The sequence below is a fragment of the Piliocolobus tephrosceles genome, chromosome 4 (genome assembly GCF_002776525.5).
Source record: "Piliocolobus tephrosceles isolate RC106 chromosome 4, ASM277652v3, whole genome shotgun sequence".
Taxonomy (NCBI): Eukaryota; Metazoa; Chordata; class Mammalia; order Primates; family Cercopithecidae; genus Piliocolobus; species Piliocolobus tephrosceles.
This window is the reverse complement of record NC_045437.1, coordinates 33021535-33038598: the sequence shown is the minus strand read 5'-3', so window position 1 is coordinate 33038598 and position 17064 is coordinate 33021535. Positions and strand designations below refer to the sequence as shown.

At 39.8% G+C, this 17064-nt stretch overlaps 1 protein-coding gene across 2 annotated transcripts in view; it reads left to right on the top strand.

Annotated features, from left to right (window-relative positions):
* ADAMTS12 (ADAM metallopeptidase with thrombospondin type 1 motif 12) overlaps positions 1-17064 on the top strand; it is a 371764-nt gene that overhangs the window by 240419 nt on the left and 114281 nt on the right. For both annotated transcript variants that reach the window (XM_023216585.2, XM_023216586.2), the window contains exons 6-9: positions 3280-3404; positions 6949-7098; positions 15852-15995; positions 16897-17041. In XM_023216585.2, the coding sequence (XP_023072353.2) occupies positions 3280-3404; positions 6949-7098; positions 15852-15995; positions 16897-17041 (564 nt within the window). The remainder of the gene's footprint in view (positions 1-3279; positions 3405-6948; positions 7099-15851; positions 15996-16896; positions 17042-17064) is intronic.

Below are 17064 nucleotides of genomic sequence, written 5' to 3'. Positions count from 1 at the left end.
CTTGCTTTTTTATGATGAGACTACTTAAAAATCTACTCTCTTAGCAATTTTCAAGTGTACAGTACAGTACATTGTTATTAACGACAGTCACTAAGTTGTACAATAGATCTCTTGAACTTATTCCTCCTATCTAAACTGAAATTTTGAATCCTTTGACAAACCTCTCCCAGCTCTTACTCCAGCCTCTGATCTCTGCTTCTGAGTTTAATTTTTTTAGATCCCACATAAGTGAGATCATGTGGTACTTGTCTTCCTGTGCCTGGTTTGTTTCACTTATGTCTTCAGAGTTCATCCGTGTTGTCACAAATGGCAGTATTTCCTTCTCTTTTAAGGTGGAATAGTATTCCACTATATACATATAATGGAATATATATGATATGTATATCTTACAGTTTCTTTATCCATTCGTCAGTCCATGTGCACTTAGGTTGATTCTGTATCTTGCTATTGTGAGTAATACTGCAGTGAACATAGCAGATATCTCTTTGACATACTGATTGTATATCCTTAGGATATATACCCCATGGGACTGTGGGATCATATGGTGGTTCTAGTTTTAATTTTTTGGGAAACCTCCAAGCTGTTTTCCATAATGGCTACTAATTTACATTTCCACCAACGGTGTACAATGGTTCCCTTTTCTTCACAACCTCTCGAAATCTTATCTTTCATCTTTTTTGATAATAGCCATTTTAACAGGTATGAGACTATATCATATTGTAGTTTTAATTTGCATTTCCTTGATGATAAGTGATGTTGAATTTATATATATATATATATATATAATCTGTTGACCATTTGTATGTCTTCTTTTGAGAAATACCTATTTGGGTCCTTTGCCCATTTTTCAATTGGATTATTTGTTTTCTTGCTATCCAGCATAATTTATTGAAAAGGCTATCTTTTCCTTCAGTGAATTGCTTTTTTGCCTTTGTCAAAAATCAGTTGGGCATGTCTAGGTGGGCCACTTTTGGGGTCCCCTGTCTGTCTCATTGATCGATGTGACTATCCCTGTACCGATATCACACTGTCTTGGCTATTACAGCTATATAGTAAGCCTTAATATGAGGTAAAGTGATTCTTTCCAGTTTATTTGTTTTTCAGAATTTCTTTAGCTAATCTGAAACCTGGAACTTTCTAAATAAACTTGACATGAATTTTAGAATGAGCTTGTGTGTGTGTCTACAACAGACTTGCTGAGATTTTGATTGGAATTGCAATAAAGCTATACATTCATAGCTTGGGAGAATAGATGATGTCTTTATTATGTTGAATCTTCAAATCCATTAACACAATATGTTTCTCTATTGACTTAGGCCATTGACTTCTTTAAGCAGCATTTTATAATTTTCAGGATACAGATCCTGTATATGTTTTGTTAATTTATACCTAACTATTTCACTTTTTGTAATAATTGTAAGTGGTAATACTATTGGCAACTGTAAACGGTAATGTTAAGTTAATGAGTGTTCTCTAAGAGACCTCTCCCAAAACATAACAAAGAAATGTAGGGTTAAAAACAGACCAGAAAAATATCCGATCATAGTTGATGCTTTATGTGATAATATGCCTTCCTGTCTGAAGGATGGAACTGAGGCACCCTCCCAGTGAGGTTGGTGACCAACTACAACTCCAAGTTTTATCTAGGAACCTTTCTTATATTCTTTGAGTCGTTATCTGAGCTAAGTGACCTTAATCTAGTTCTTCACTTCTCTGAGATTTAATTTCCCTTGTTATAAAATAAAAATGACAATGCCTTCTTTACAGATAATACTGAGTAGATGCAATTAAAAGAGACAGCATATGTAAAAGTATCTGGCACATAGTAAATGATCAAGAAATGTTTCCTTCCTTTCTCTCCTCCCTTTCCTTCCTCCCTCCTTTTTGTCTTTCCTTTTCTCTTTTCCCTTCCCCTTATTCCTGATTCATGCCACCTGGCCAGTTTTTTATGATGGGTGGGCATGTTTGCTCCCATCTAGGGAGGACTGTTAATCTAGCAGCAGCTTGGCTGGTTGAATTGGAAGCTGACTCCCTCATTCCCAGCTCGTCCCCCAGAATTCCTCTACCATATATCATGCTGCTGGATGATGTAACGATGAAGATTATTAAAATAATGAAGTCGATTTCTTCCATCTAAATTCTTTATGCTGAGCAGCTCAGTGACTTTGAACACATGATGAGCCACCTTTTGGTGTTTTCACAAAAGGAAACTGGTCTATAATAGTTACTTATGATGAAGAGACCTAAAAATGCCTCTGACACATAACTGAAGCCCCTCAGGCCATTTATGATTTGGGTGTGGGCCTCAGCAAAATACATAATGGTAGAGAAGCAAGCTCATAATTTGATGCAGAGACTGTCCTGAAGTTCTTGGACCGAGCCCAGAGCAAGGCTCAGATGAGAGTGAGCCAGTGGAGGTTAATCATCCTCCTGGTGGAATCCATCCTGTACCAGGGATGGCTGTATGTGGAGGCCCTGAAGAAATGAGGCAAGGGAAAGTAATTTCTCCTTTAGAAATTCAAATTAAACCAGAGCCCCTAAAGAGCTGATTATCTTTCTTCTTCTCCCCATTCAACAAGTGTTCATCCAGATAATTTGGAGTAATCCCTTCTCTCCTAGCCCCAATAGTAGCTACCAGCCAGGCAGATGCCACAGGGCTGGCATGGGCCTCAGAAGCCCTTGGAACTGCAGGCTGGGGGCATCTACTATAGCATCCTACTTGTTGTCAGTTGACCAATTCTAACTGGTCAGCAGCCAGGAGAGATTCTGTCATCCACTGTCCTTCACCCTTGAGTGTCAAACCAAGATAAAATTCAAGGGTTAGAAAACATCCAGTGCAACCCTAGCCTTGCAGGATGTCTCATGAGAAGAAAAAACTTTTGTTGACAATCTGCTTATTTTGCATTAGAAATAAGAATGCCTCTTTGATATTGCATTGGCTTAGGATGCAGAGAGACACAGAAATAGACCTTCAAATAGCTTTTGGTTATTGCTAATATATTTTAAAATTTTCTTCAAGGGTTGCTTGTCCCAGTGGTAATTTCTGTCTTGGAGTTTTCCCCTTGAGGTTCTTCTAGTGGAGGTCATTCGAGTGGGAGTGTTTAAGGCAGAAGATTAGTAAAGAGCAGTCAGTTGGCCTCTGACACATGACTGCCAAATGTCTGATGCACCCACCCTGAATTCATCCAACTTGGACGCCTCTGGAGACGAATGCCTAATGCAATGGTCCCTGACCACAGTGAGCTCACCCATGCTAATCTCTTCCTCTTCTTTCTCCAGCAAGGACTGAAAATAGTTCATCATGCAGAGAAGACACTGTCTAGCTTCTGCAAGTGGCAGAAGAGTATCAATCCCAAGAGTGACCTCAATCCTGTTCATCACGATGTGGCTGTCCTTCTCACCAGGTACACCAGAGACTATATGGAACCCAGGGGCAGGAAAGCAGGGAGGGCTGGCAGGTGAAAGACTTACCAGGTGTTCAAACCCATGACATTCTCACTATTCTTTGCTGCTGTCGTAAAGACAGTGTCTTTGATCTAGTCAACTCCTGACTTCCCTGTCAGTAGAAGAAACAGCTTAACAAACTTGCTAATATGACAAAGCTCTCGTTGTGAATAAACTGCATCTGCTGGCAAAATGCAGACCTCTTTCCTATCCCACTGATGATTTCCTTTTTAAAACTGGTTTCTTCATGTAGCTCTATAAACAATCAGGAAGCTTGTTTACAGAGCCTCATTAAAGACTCTTGCTACTTTTAGCCAGTGGGCTTTCCAGTCCTTTGCTATTTTATTTTTCTACAATGTAGAAACATGAAATATCTTTACAGAAAACAGTCCACTTTTTAACTGTTTGATGTTGAGGACAGGATATGGGGAGCAGGTCCCCACTGAGTAGGCAGACTGGTTTGATTACACCTTTCTCCCTTCTACTCCCATGAAAATATCATTTTGTTCTAATCACAAATAGAGCCTATAGTGCTATAAGAACCATCAAACCTTCCAGGACTCATAGCTGTAAAAATCCAGTGAACTTTCTTGATCAACTCTTGCTCTTTGAAGGCTATGTTTGCTCATTGATTCAATAAATATTTATTGAGCACCTATATATACTAGGCACTTATTTTAATCTAGATGAAAGAAGGGCTTATATTAGAATGGGGTAAAGTAAAATCTTCTTGGGATCCCTATGCCTATTTGTCCAGAAATCCAGGGATGTATAGTAAAGGAGGCCTCTTGGCCCTGCCCTTCCACCACAGAGAACCTCAAGCACTGAAAGGCCCTTGGTGTGCACTGTCCCTGTGGAGGATAGGCTGCCCGTGAACACGTTGGCCCTGTGATAAGATCATCTCAATGCATAGAATCCCTACAAGGAAGGCTAATCAGCCCCCACCCTATCCAAATGTCTACCTTGCCGTAATCCAAAACTCCAGTCATCAGAATCACTCTTTTGAGTGAAAGTATTAAAATGCTGGTTAAATGCAAATGTATCCCATAGGAAGTTTTTGACACAAGCCTGTGACAGGTTCATTAGGTTCTAAGAGACCTTGGGTTGATCAGTAGCTCCTCTGAGAAATAGCGTGGGTATGGAATATAAGCACAGGGGCTCTGGGGAGCTAGCAGACAGCCTGGGGACACTGAGGACCTGGTCAAGAGACCAGGTGAAGGCTTCAGTCAGACAGAAACTTCTATAGGGAAGAACCCCAAAGTCAGGGAATGGCATTGGCCACTAAGTTGTGTCTCAGAAAGTCTTTCCTTTCCCTAAGAGCAGAATGAGATGCTCCTGTCATTCTCACCTGAAGAAATGGGTGAGTTAATGATACCTTACATGTGTGAAATGTTTGTTATGGGCCAGGCACTGTGCTATGTCTATTAGAACAGCCATTGTTCCATTTACTTCCCACAAGAACACCGGTAGTTGGCTACTATTAATCATTCATATTTTACATATAGGGAAACTGAGCCTTGGTTATATCTCTTGCCCAAAATCTCATTGCTGTTAACGGGTACAATTGGGACTTAAGTCCAGGTAGTTTGATCCCAACAGCCATACCCTTAGCTATTACCCCATATGAATACAAAGGATCTGCTCTCCTTTTTTCTTATAGTCACTTTCCTTCCTTAGTACAGGGGTCTTTTTGCATAAAAGTGTGTTGAACCTCAACAGCTCCTAGACAGTGGAGAGCGTTTCAAGTTCTATAGCAGTATTTCCCACCCTCAGCACTATTGACATTTGGGGCTGATGATTCTTTGTTGTTGGGTCTGTCTAGTACGTTGTAAGATATTTAGCAGCATATCTGGCCTCTACCCATGAGATGTCAGTAGCACTCTCCTCCAAGCTCTGACAGCTGAAACTGTCTCCAGACATTGCCAAATGTCCCCTAGAAGGGGATGAACAGCAAAATCACCCACCCTCATTGAAAACCACTTGCCTGAAAAAATAGGTAGGATCATGAAGGAAGGGAGTTATGAGACTGAGCTTTGCTCTGAGAGACTATCCTGAGATCCACATTAACAGAGTTCTCTACAGAACAGCATTCAGGAGAAGGAGGATTTGGCATGGAACACACCCAATGTGGGTTCCACATGTGCAACTAGTGGCTGCTGCAAGCCAAGGCATATTTTCTGTTACATAATGGCCCAGTGCATGGTCGAAGTAGAACTTAAGCTGCTTGCCTGTAAGAACCATGCTCCTATAATTCTTTTGTTAGCTGCTTTTCTCTTTAGTGCTGGACGCTTCATAGGCACTCCATAATCAGTATTTAATGTGCCTGACCTCCTGCCATATCAAAATGAGAAAGTCAGGGGATCAGCAATGAGCACCACTCATCTTTTTCCAGCAGCTTCACGCAGACCTGGGCTTTTTGAATGAAATAACAACAAGTACATTCTGCAGCAGGGGTAGAAAAGTGTTTGATTGGTTCTCTTACAGACCTGGAAGTTATGTAAATGATTGGGCTGTATAATCTTGCTCTCCAGTACTGAACCCCTAGTAACTGCTGCTGCTAGTGAGAGTGCGGATTTGAGTTTGTGGTGCATGTGCTGAGACTGGGCCTGCCTCTCCTGTCCTATAAGATTCACATGGGTTCTCAAAGTCTGGATCTTTTCCATGGCCCAATGGATGAAAAAAGCAGGAGATCATTTGTTGCTAGAAATGGTGCCCACGCAAACCCCGTTAGCTGCTGGTGTTCAGTTAACTAGAGTTCAGAACATTGTGGCCATTTCTGCTAGTCACTCTTGGCAAAGAGCTCCTTTTGTGCTAAAGAAAACCTAATGACTAATTAATGACTCTTTCGAAACTCTTGTCTGTGATTGAAATAATCTCTACCAGTTTATGGGAGCATGTTTTTTCTATTTAAAAGCCATAATTAGTATTTTCTGAGATTCTAGGTGTACATACACATGCAGGCATGCATTCTCTCGTATATGCAATATTGTTAGTAGAATGGGGCTGGATAGACAATGTTTAGATCTCTGGATAGGTTGATGGGACCAACTGTCTTTTTCAGGAATGGGAAAAAGAACTTCTTAGATGAGTTTCGAGCACAGACCTCAGAAAGACTAAAAAGGATTTTCATATTTGAAAAACTCCAGTCACTGCTGATTGTTTCTTCCATATTTAAAAGTTCAAATTAACTTCAGTTTTCAATAAAATCTTTTGTTGGCCAAATCATGTAATTTGACGTCCTGAGATCCAGAACAAAATAAGCTCAAAATAACACATTTGCTACATTTTCCCACATTCTGTGTTGGTGAAATTCAATAATCAAAAGGTAAAATCAGAATCATCTTAGTGAATTCAAAATTGCTGCCTACATTCATGTAGACTTTTTTTAAAATGCCAAGCATACTTTATAGACCATATTGAATGAGTTTATACCCAGATTTTTTTCCAGAAGGTTTTTCCAGGTGTTTCTTTGGGCGCCTGAGCTTCTCTATTCTCTGCTTTCAGAAAGGACATCTGTGCTGGTTTCAATCGCCCCTGCGAGACCCTGGGCCTGTCTCACCTTTCAGGAATGTGTCAGCCTCACCGCAGTTGTAACATCAATGAAGATTCGGGACTCCCCCTGGCTTTCACAATTGCCCATGAGCTAGGACACAGGTAAAGGGCCAATGATAAGGAGGACTGCTCACCATATTCATGTGTCAGTATCAGCAGAGAGAATGGAATGCACCTCAAATTGGGGGTCAGGAGACTCAGATTACAATGTGGCTTGCAACTCACCCTCCTCAACCTCTGCTTTCATCTGTAAAGTGGGGATAATAGCACACCTCATAGGCTCCAATGTCCCACTGCCCAGACCACATACACCCACACATATCACAGAACCAAATAGGCCACTCCAATTCTCTGGATTAGAATGGAGGAAGGACAGAGATAAGCTTCAACTCAGTTGTTTAATTGAGGAATAACCCTTGGTTAGTTCTTATGAAATGATAATGTTACTATCACCAAAAAGCCACAAAACCTAACATTTTTGCACCCTTACTTTGTGCCATTGTGCTTTTTATTGCATCACTGAATCTGCTCAACAACCTTTTGAAATAGATAGTACTGTTAGTCCCGTTTTCCTTATGTTTATTAAAGGAGGACATGGAATAAATAAAAAATTGAAAACTGCTGTAAACTTGGAAAGACTTTAACATGAACACCAGTTAACTGGATGTCCACGTAGTTCATAAAAATATGTGAATTTGATTAGGTGAATTCCTTGAAGGCAGGTTGCAGAATGCTTGAGTGAAAATATAATGAGATTCTGAATTCCACCAGATATCAGAGGTTTCTATGGAGGAAAGATCTTAGCTTATTTGTAACTTTATTTGCCATTATATTTGCTAACTACAAATAAGAGAGCATCATACTAATATGAAACTGGGTGGGGAGGCACATGAACCACTGAACTATATCCCCCGCCTGTCATGTATCCACCAGCTTGGATCTCCTCCCTTTGAAGAAGGAAAAATGCTGGGGAATATTCTTAGTGCACAACTAGAAAAGAGGCAGGATTGGGAAAAACACTGGAGACTGAATTATTCCATTCCTGGCCTCTCTAATTTCGGCTTGCTCACCACTTTTCTAATATAACACTTCTAAAACAATTTTACCTGTATTATAAAGCCAGAGCATTGCCTTGAGAATTGGAGAAAGGAATTGTTGTTCTGACTTTTCTGTTGACCAGTATTATGACCTTAGATAATTCTCTTCACCACTCTATACCTGTTTCCTCATCTATAAAACTAGTAGGTTGAACTAGGCAATATTTAAGGTGATTTATTAGATTCTCACCAAAAAAGCCTTGGTGATAAATGTGACATATTCCAGTATCCTTAGTTGTCAAAAATTCAGAGATAGAGAAACTAAGTGACTTGCTTTCATTAAATAATAATTAGGGATGCAGGGGAGCTGGCCATCTAGATAAGTCTAGGCCATAGTTGTTGGCATGTCGATAATAAAACCTGGCAACATGTTAAGTTATTGTTATGCACAAACAGACAGGAGTCCCCAGTTCTGATATGTGGAAGGACATGGCTCCTGTGGCCTTCAGTCAAGACATCATTGTGAACAGCACCTGCTGACCAGACAACGCTAGGTGACTGTAACTGGCTCAAACTAAGAAGTTATCATTCAAGTCATCCCAACAATGGTATACTCAAACCAAAGAAAAGTGGAAAAGACTTTGCTTGATAAAAGACATTCTTGAATCCTCACTTTCTGTGTTCCAAGGATGGGTTCTTTCCATCCTCAAGTTCAACCTGATCTTGTAACAAGGAATATGTTAAGCATGTCCTTCAAAAGCAATGTTGCCCAATTTTTGAGGCAATCATTGACTTAACTTCCTGGGCATGGACACATCACCTTTGTAAGGAAGGCCACCTAAGTAAACAAAGCTAACAGCAAGTGTGATCCTCCTTTCAGATTTCAAATTTTCTCTAATAAAGTTAAGAACCTCATGGTAACGTTACTTGGGCACAATTTCCCTGAACACTTAAAAACAAATAGTGGTAGATGTTTAGTAGTTATTGGGAGTGGTGGATTATTTAACAGACTAGAACTGAGTCACTACCTGAATCACTTTGATATTATAGTGAGGTTAAACTGAACACTCGTTCAGAATTATCTGATGCATTGTGGAAATAAAGCTACTATAAAGTTTCTTTATCCTATATTTTTGTTGTTATTGTTGTTCTATTTCAAATTATGAATGAAAACAGTGAGGATCTAGCTCCTAAAAGAACTCTTTAACTAAATATCAAGTTTCTAAGTAAAAGAATTAAAGAATACTGGAGGCAGAACTAGAGAACAGTCTTTGAGTTCATTCAGAAAGCCATTATTCTCCGCAAACTAACACAGGAACAGAAACCAAATACCTCATGTTCCTACTCTTAAGTGGGAGTTGAACAGTGAGAACACATGAACACAGGGAGGGGAACATCACACACTGGGGCCTGTCAGGGTTCAGGGGAAACGGGAGGGATAGCATTAAAGGCATACCTAATGCATGCGGGGCTTAAAACCTAGATGATGGGTTGATGGGTGCAGCATGCCACCATGACACATGTATACCTGTGTAACAAACCTGCACATTCTGCACATGTATCCCAGAACTTAAAGTAAAATAAAATAAAATAAAAATAAATAAATAAAACTGAAAACAAAAGTCAACCCTGAGACAAGGATTTGAGAACAATTAATTTATTTGGAAGGTAAAGGAAATCGCAGTAGGGAAGTAGGGTGTAAAACAGAACAGGGAAGGTAGACAATAAGCAGTTCATTATCGCAGCTTCCACTCTGAGCAGTTGAACCTTAATCCCACGGACAAACTCCGAGAACGATATACAACACACGTTTCAGAGTTACCCTCCCCAAGGTAAGAAGAACTGGGCTGTTTTATATACCAACACCCTTAAGTCATTGGTTAAAGGCTGTTCCCAGAGGTTGTTATTAATAATTCCCTGATACTTTCAGCAGAGCAGTCTAATTTGGCTCTGGAGAAATCCCAGGTAAAGAGATGCTTTTACTAGCAGCTGGAAGTCAGCTAGTGGTGAGTCTATGAACAGGTACCAGTAGTATCTGTTACCAATAGCTTACTCAGGGGCATTAAATGCCACCTCTTAAAAAGTTTTAAGTCAAAGAAAAAAAAAGTTTTAAGTCATGGAAGATAGAATATATATACTTTTCCATATGCCTTCTACTTAGTATGATGAAAACACTGAACACTATATCAAAAACAAACGTAGGAAGACTGAAAGATGGAGAGAAGGAAGGCAGGCTGAGAACCACAGAACCTGAAGAGTGACATGGTGGTGAATTCCCTGGCTTTTCTTTTCTCTTGTATATGCCAGACTTGGAACTGATGATGGCAACAACCTGGAAATACACACACACACACACACACACACACACACACACACACACAAAATCACCCACATAAGTCTGTTATCTCTATCCAAAGGAGTAGGAAAGGGACAGTCTAACAAGACAGAAAATTTTAGACAGTAACTCTTCTACTCCAGGTGAACAGCAAAGGAAAGAAAAAACTGTAAAACGATGGCTCTATGCTAGCAAAGTCTGAGTGGGAAGCCTAGACTTGCATCTGTGTGGAGCTATAACAAAGCACCAAACACCACTACTTGGGCAGTGTCAAAAAGACCAATTAGGGACTAAGACTTTGATCCCTATAGGCCAGTAATGAGGGCTCCCCTACCCCACCCCTGTGGTATCAGGACAAATTACATGGGGAGCCAGAAATTTCATCCACCCCTAGACAGTAACAAGGAGCCATCCCTTTCACAACTCAGGTATCTACAGAGGCTTGGCAGTAATGAAGCAGTGGCCCCACTCCCTTCCCCTCCAGAGCAGTGTCAGAAAAGCAAGCTAAAACCAAAGATTTAAATAAGATCCATAACATAATATAAAAACCTCCAGGTTTCAATATAAATCACTCATTATACCAAGAACCAGGAATATCTCAAACTGAATGAAAAAAAAAAAAAAAGAATGTCAAGAGATGACAGAGATTTTAGAATTAGCTGACAAATATTTCAAGGTGGCCATGGTGAAAAAGCTTCAATGAGCAATTACCAACAGCATTTAAACAAATGAAAAAATAATATATCAGCTAAGAAATAAAAGACATAAAGAAAAGTCAAACATGTAGAACTGAAAAATGGAATAATGTAAATAAAAAGCTTGGTGAACACTAGGGCTCAACAGTAGAATGGATGAGACAGAGGAAAGAATTAATGACCTAGAAAAGAGAACGATAGAAATTATGTAATCTGTATAAACAAAGAGAAAGAGACTAAAATAAATTGAATACAACTTCAGAGACCCATGAGAATATAACAAAAGATCTTATGTTCATGTCATTGGAGCCTCAGAAAGAGAGGAAAAAGACAATAGCATCGAAAAAGTGCTCAAAGAACAAATGGCTGAAAATTCTGCACATTGGATGAGACATAAACCTACATATTTAAGAAGCTGAGAGAAACTCAACAAGGTTAAACCCAAAGAAAAACCCAGGCCTATCATAGTTAAGCTTCTGAAATCTAAAGAGAAAGGAAAATCTTGAAAGCAGCAAGAGAGAAATGATACCTCATCTATAGGAGGGAAACTATTGGAGTGACAGTGGATTTCTCATCAGAAACAATGGCGACCCAAAGAAGTGGTGCAGGCCAGGCGCGGTGGCTCAAGCCTGTAATCCCAGCACTTTGGGAGGCCGAGACAGGCGGATCACGAGGTCAGGAGATCGAGACCATCCTGGCTAACACGGTGAAACCCTGTCTCTACTAAAAAATACAAAAAACTAGCTGGAGTGGTGGAGGCAGGAGAATGGCATAAACCTGGGAGGCGGAGCTTGCAGTGAGCTGAGATCCGGCCACTGCACTCCAGCCCGGGTGACAGAGCAAGACTCCGTCTCAAAAAAAAAAAAAAAAAGAAGTGGTGCAATATTTTTCAGTGCTAAAAGAAAAAACCTGTCAACAACCCAGAATCATAAACTAAATAAAGTGGTTGAGAAGGAAACACTTTCTAATTCATTTTATGAAGCTAGTATTACCCTTGCACTAATTTCAGACAAAGACAATGCAAAAGAGAAAACTAAAGAACAATATCCTTCATGAATATAGATGTAAAAAAGTTAACAAAATATTAGCAAGTAGAATTCAGCAATATAAGAAAAAAAGAAATAGACACAATGACCAAGTGGGATTTATTTCAGGGATGCAAGCCTGGCTCAATATTTGAAAATCAGCATAATCTACCACTGTAACAGGCTAAACAAGAGAAACCACGTTATTAGATTAATATTAATAGATAAAACATTTGACAAAATTTAATATCCATTCATCATAAAAAACACTCAGAAATTGAAATTTTGTCAACTTGATAAAGAACATCTACAAAAAAATTAAACCTGATATTATACTTAATGGTGAAACACTGAATATGTTTCCCCTAAGATCAAAAACAAGACAAGGATGTCCATTCTTACCAATTCTTGTTCAACATAGTACTAACAGTTTCAGCCAGTGCAATAAGACAAGGAAAGGAAATAAAAAGCATACATATGGGAAAGAAAGAAACAAAACTATCCCTAACATCATTGTATATGTTGGGGACCCCATCTACAATGGGAGAACTGATCTTTGACAAAGTTGACAGAAATATACAATGGGGAAATGACACCATATTTAATAAATGGTGCTGGCAAAATTGGATAGCCACATGCAGAAGAACGAAACTGGACCCCTATCTCTCACCACATACAAAACCTAACTCAAGATTGATCGAAGACTTAAATGTAAGTCCTGAAACTACAAAAATCCTAGAAGAAAACCTAGGAGAAACTCTTGGAGTTTTGGTCCAGGCAAAGAATTTATGACTAAGACCTCAAAAGCAAATGCAACAAAACGAAAAACAGCCAAATGGGACTTAATTAAACAAAAAAGCTTCTACACATCAAAAGGAATAATCAATGGAGTAAACAGACAACCTACAGAGTGGAGAAAATAGATGTAAACTATACATCTGACAAAGGACTAATATCCAGAATCTATTGGGAATTCAAACAACTGAACAAGAAGAAAAAAACCCATTAAAAAGTAGGAGTAGGATAAGAACAGACGTTTTACAAAAGAAGACACAAAAGTGGCCAATAAACATATAAAAAATCCTCAACATCACTAATTATCAGAGAAATGCAAATTAAAACCACAATGAGGTACTATCTCACACCCATCAAAATGAGTATTATTAAAAAATCAGAAAATGACAGCTGTCAGCGAGGATGTGGAGAAAAGAGAATGCTTATACACCATTGTGGTTGGAAATATAAATTAGCAAAAACTCTATGGGAAACAGTATGGAGGTTTCTCAAGAGCTAAAACTAGAGCTATCGTTCGACCCAGCAATCCCTCTACTGGTTATGTACCCAAAGGAAGAGAAATTATTGTGTAGAAAAGATACCTGCATTCATACGTTTATTGCAGCACTATTCACAATAGTAAAGTCAAGGAATCAACCAACAGATGACTGGATAATGAAAATGTGGTATGTTTACACCATGGAATACCATACAGCCATAAAAAAGAATGAAATCATTTCTTGTACAGCAACATAAATGGAGTTGGAGACCATTATCCTAAGCAAAATAACTAAGAAAATCAAACACTTCATATTCTCACTTACAAGTGCGAGCTAAACAATGAGTATATTGGGGACTCCAAAAGCTGGGGAGAGTGCAAGGAGAATGAGTTGAAAATCTATTGGGTACAACGTTCACCATTTGGATGATAGGTACACTAAGCCCAAACCTCAGTATTACGCAATATGTCTATGTAAAAAACCTGCACATGTACCCCCTGAATCTATAAAAATAAAGAATAGGAAAAAAAATGTTAAGGTGCCTTTCAGGTATTTATTTCTTTAGTTGTATAATTCTAATTAGCTGTGGATCAAACTGAGAAACATTGGAGATGTCAATGAAATGGCCTGAGATAGACCATAAGGAGAAAAATATAATAAATCAATATCCCAAGAAGATACTCATCATAGTTTAATAACAAAGATATCCCTTTGTTTTTTGCACACTTGTTTGTTTCATCACTGATTGTGTATAATGCAAAAGAGAAAGTAACTTGTGCTATCACCCAAGTGAATAATTTTACTTTTATTTTGAGAGAAAACTTAAAAATCCATTTGTGAGGTCCCTAGATTATATGACTTGGTGTATTGACATATCCACAGCTAAGAAGATCATTATTGATGTAGGTTTTTAGAATCTTGCTTGCAGTTTAGGATTTTAACTACTGAACAGTCAAATGTGTAGAGTACTTCATGATCTGGGTGGGGCTGTGTTTATAACAGGCTAGGGAAAGCCTGCTCAGAAGGAAGCTTTCATTGAATCGCGTTCCTTGTGGGTGAGTGGTAAGAGCTTTGTACATTAATGCTCTGACTCCTTTTTGAGTTTTATATTCATGTGGAATGTGATTAGAGTTTGTTAAGTACATTGATAATACCGTAATGCATGAAAATACAAGAAAATCCCCGAATCCCCCAACGACTCTTCTCAGCAAGAGTTTCTACTACTGATCAGAAGGTTTCATTAAAGTTGGATATGAGCCTCCCAGTCAGAGGAGTTGAATTTCACTACAAAGAGTGAAAGGTCATGCAGATTTAGAAATTTGAGCCAAGGTCTCCAGGTTTAGATGTCTGGTGTCTCAAAGTCCACCCCAGTGGAGAGAGTTCTGGGAATCTCAGAAAGTGTCTTTGGGTGATCTTGAGAACATGGCTTATAAAGAAAGGCTTCTGAATTGTCTTCCCTAGGCACCCTTGTGCCATGATGAATGGTTACGCTCTTCAAGGCCCTTAAAGGCTGCTTCACTGGGTCAGCCCTGGCAGTGGAACATCAGGGAACAGACCAAGTGACACATGGACAACAGCACTGTGTTAGGAGCACAAAGATCTGTGTCTGAAACCTAGTTTTACCACTAACAAGCTATATGACTGTTGACAAATCTCAAAGTCTAAACTTTTTCGTATGGAAAAGGAAAATAAGCTAGATCGTGATAAAAAGAAAACAAGAATTTTTTTTTTTAATTCTATCATTTATGAAGCCCTTATTATCTGCCAGGTACCCTGTTAAGTGGTTTTCAAACTATTCTATTCAGATCTCATTGTAGCACTAGGATGATTACCCCATCTTCTAGGAGAGGAAAAATGAGGCAAATTTTATTAATTTACAGGTCATTTAAGTGGCAAGGCTAGAGTTTAAATACAGATCATCTGTCTTAAAAATGCTGCTCTTCACTACTGAATTAGGAGGTCTCCCTAACGTGTCCCCTGTTAGAGGACTCCTGTAGCAATAGTAGAAAGACATCAATCCCTCAAAGCTTGTAGGCTTTGACAAAGTCTCCCAGAGGCTTCTCCTTTCACGCTCTCTTAAATTATGATAAAAAGGGAGAAGAAAGATTTTGCTTGTTTGTGCTATGCGCTGTGGTTACTGCAGCAGGAGAAAGCAAATAGCTGGGGGCAGGATTTGCTTTCTTGACTCCTGATTCATAAAAACAAAGCCAGACAGAGCTCTTAGCCATCTGCCAAGAAGAAGTTTCTGAATTAGCTGCATGGCTCCCATGGATGCATATCTGAGGTAAAGCATGCCTACAATGCTCCCTGTACTTTTTCATTTGAAAATTAGCTATGCCCTCCAACTTCAAAGCCTCACTTTGAAAACAGTTGCCTCCTGTACAAATATGGCTCTCTGTGGGTTATTATGATCTTCGGGAAACTATGGTTTTTCTTCCTGTTTAATGCCAGCCTGCTGGCTCTTCTTGTGCTTGGTTCCTCCCTGCCAGCTTTGGCATCCAGCATGATGGGAAAGAAAATGACTGTGAGCCCGTGGGCAGACACCCCTACATCATGTCCCGCCAGCTCCAGTACGATCCCACCCCACTGACATGGTCCAAGTGCAGCGAGGAGTACATCACCCGCTTCTTGGAGTAAGTGACAGTGTCTTGTGATACCCTCACCTGGGTCTCTTTAAACTGGAAGTTCGGCCAGGCGCGGTGGCTCACGCCTATAATCCCAGCACTTTGGGAGGCCGAGGTGGGTGGATCACAAGGTCAGGAGATCGAGACCATCCTGGCTAAGATGGTGAAACCCCGTCTCTGCTAAAAATACAAAAAATTAGCCGGGCGCGTTGGCAGGCGCCTGTAGTCCCAGCTACTGGGGAGGCTGAGACAGGAGAATGGCGTGAACCCGGGAGGTGGAGCTTGCAGTGAGCCGAGATCACGCCACTGCACTCCAGCCTGGGTGATGAGCAAGACTCCATCTCAAAAAAAAAAATAAAAAAATAATAATAATAAATTGGAAGCTGCATTGAGTTTTAACAGAGAGGCTGATGCCTGGAAAAGGCTAGGTTCCATCTCGCAGGCCACAGTGTCAGGGTAGCATCAGAAGGGGCGGATTTCACTTCTGCATTCTGATCCTGAGGTCTACATGGGCTCTGCCCTCTGGCCACAGGCAGGTGGACATCCTGTCCTATCCCAGATTGCTGTTGCCCCAAAATAACTTTTTATGAGCCAATTATGCATTAAGTCCTTGGGAACTGGCAGGAACACCCAATGGAGATCAGAGTGGTCACTCAAACCTCATTGAGAGTAGGATAATGATTTTCTAATTTTACCATGGTTTGTATTTTCTAGATAAACTAAGTTTATGTTGTGGGGTATGATTTGCATTTTCTTTAATAACTCCCTCCTTGGGCCTAGAGGGTTCTCTGCCTTGTAAAACATAAAGTTAAGACAAAGAGTAAACCAGAGGGAAGTTTCTGTTGAATGAAAGGCTCAAAGTGAAGGGAATCCTAAACAACTCCTCTCATTTCCGTCAACTTGTTTTCAGCCGAGGCTGGGGGTTCTGTCTTGATGACATACCCAAAAAGAAAGGCTTGAAGTCCAAGGTCATTGCGCCCGGAGTGATCTATGATGTTCACCACCAGTGCCAGCTACAGTATGGACCCAATGCTACCTTCTGTCAGGAAGTAGAAGTAAGTGTTGGCTATCTTAGTAC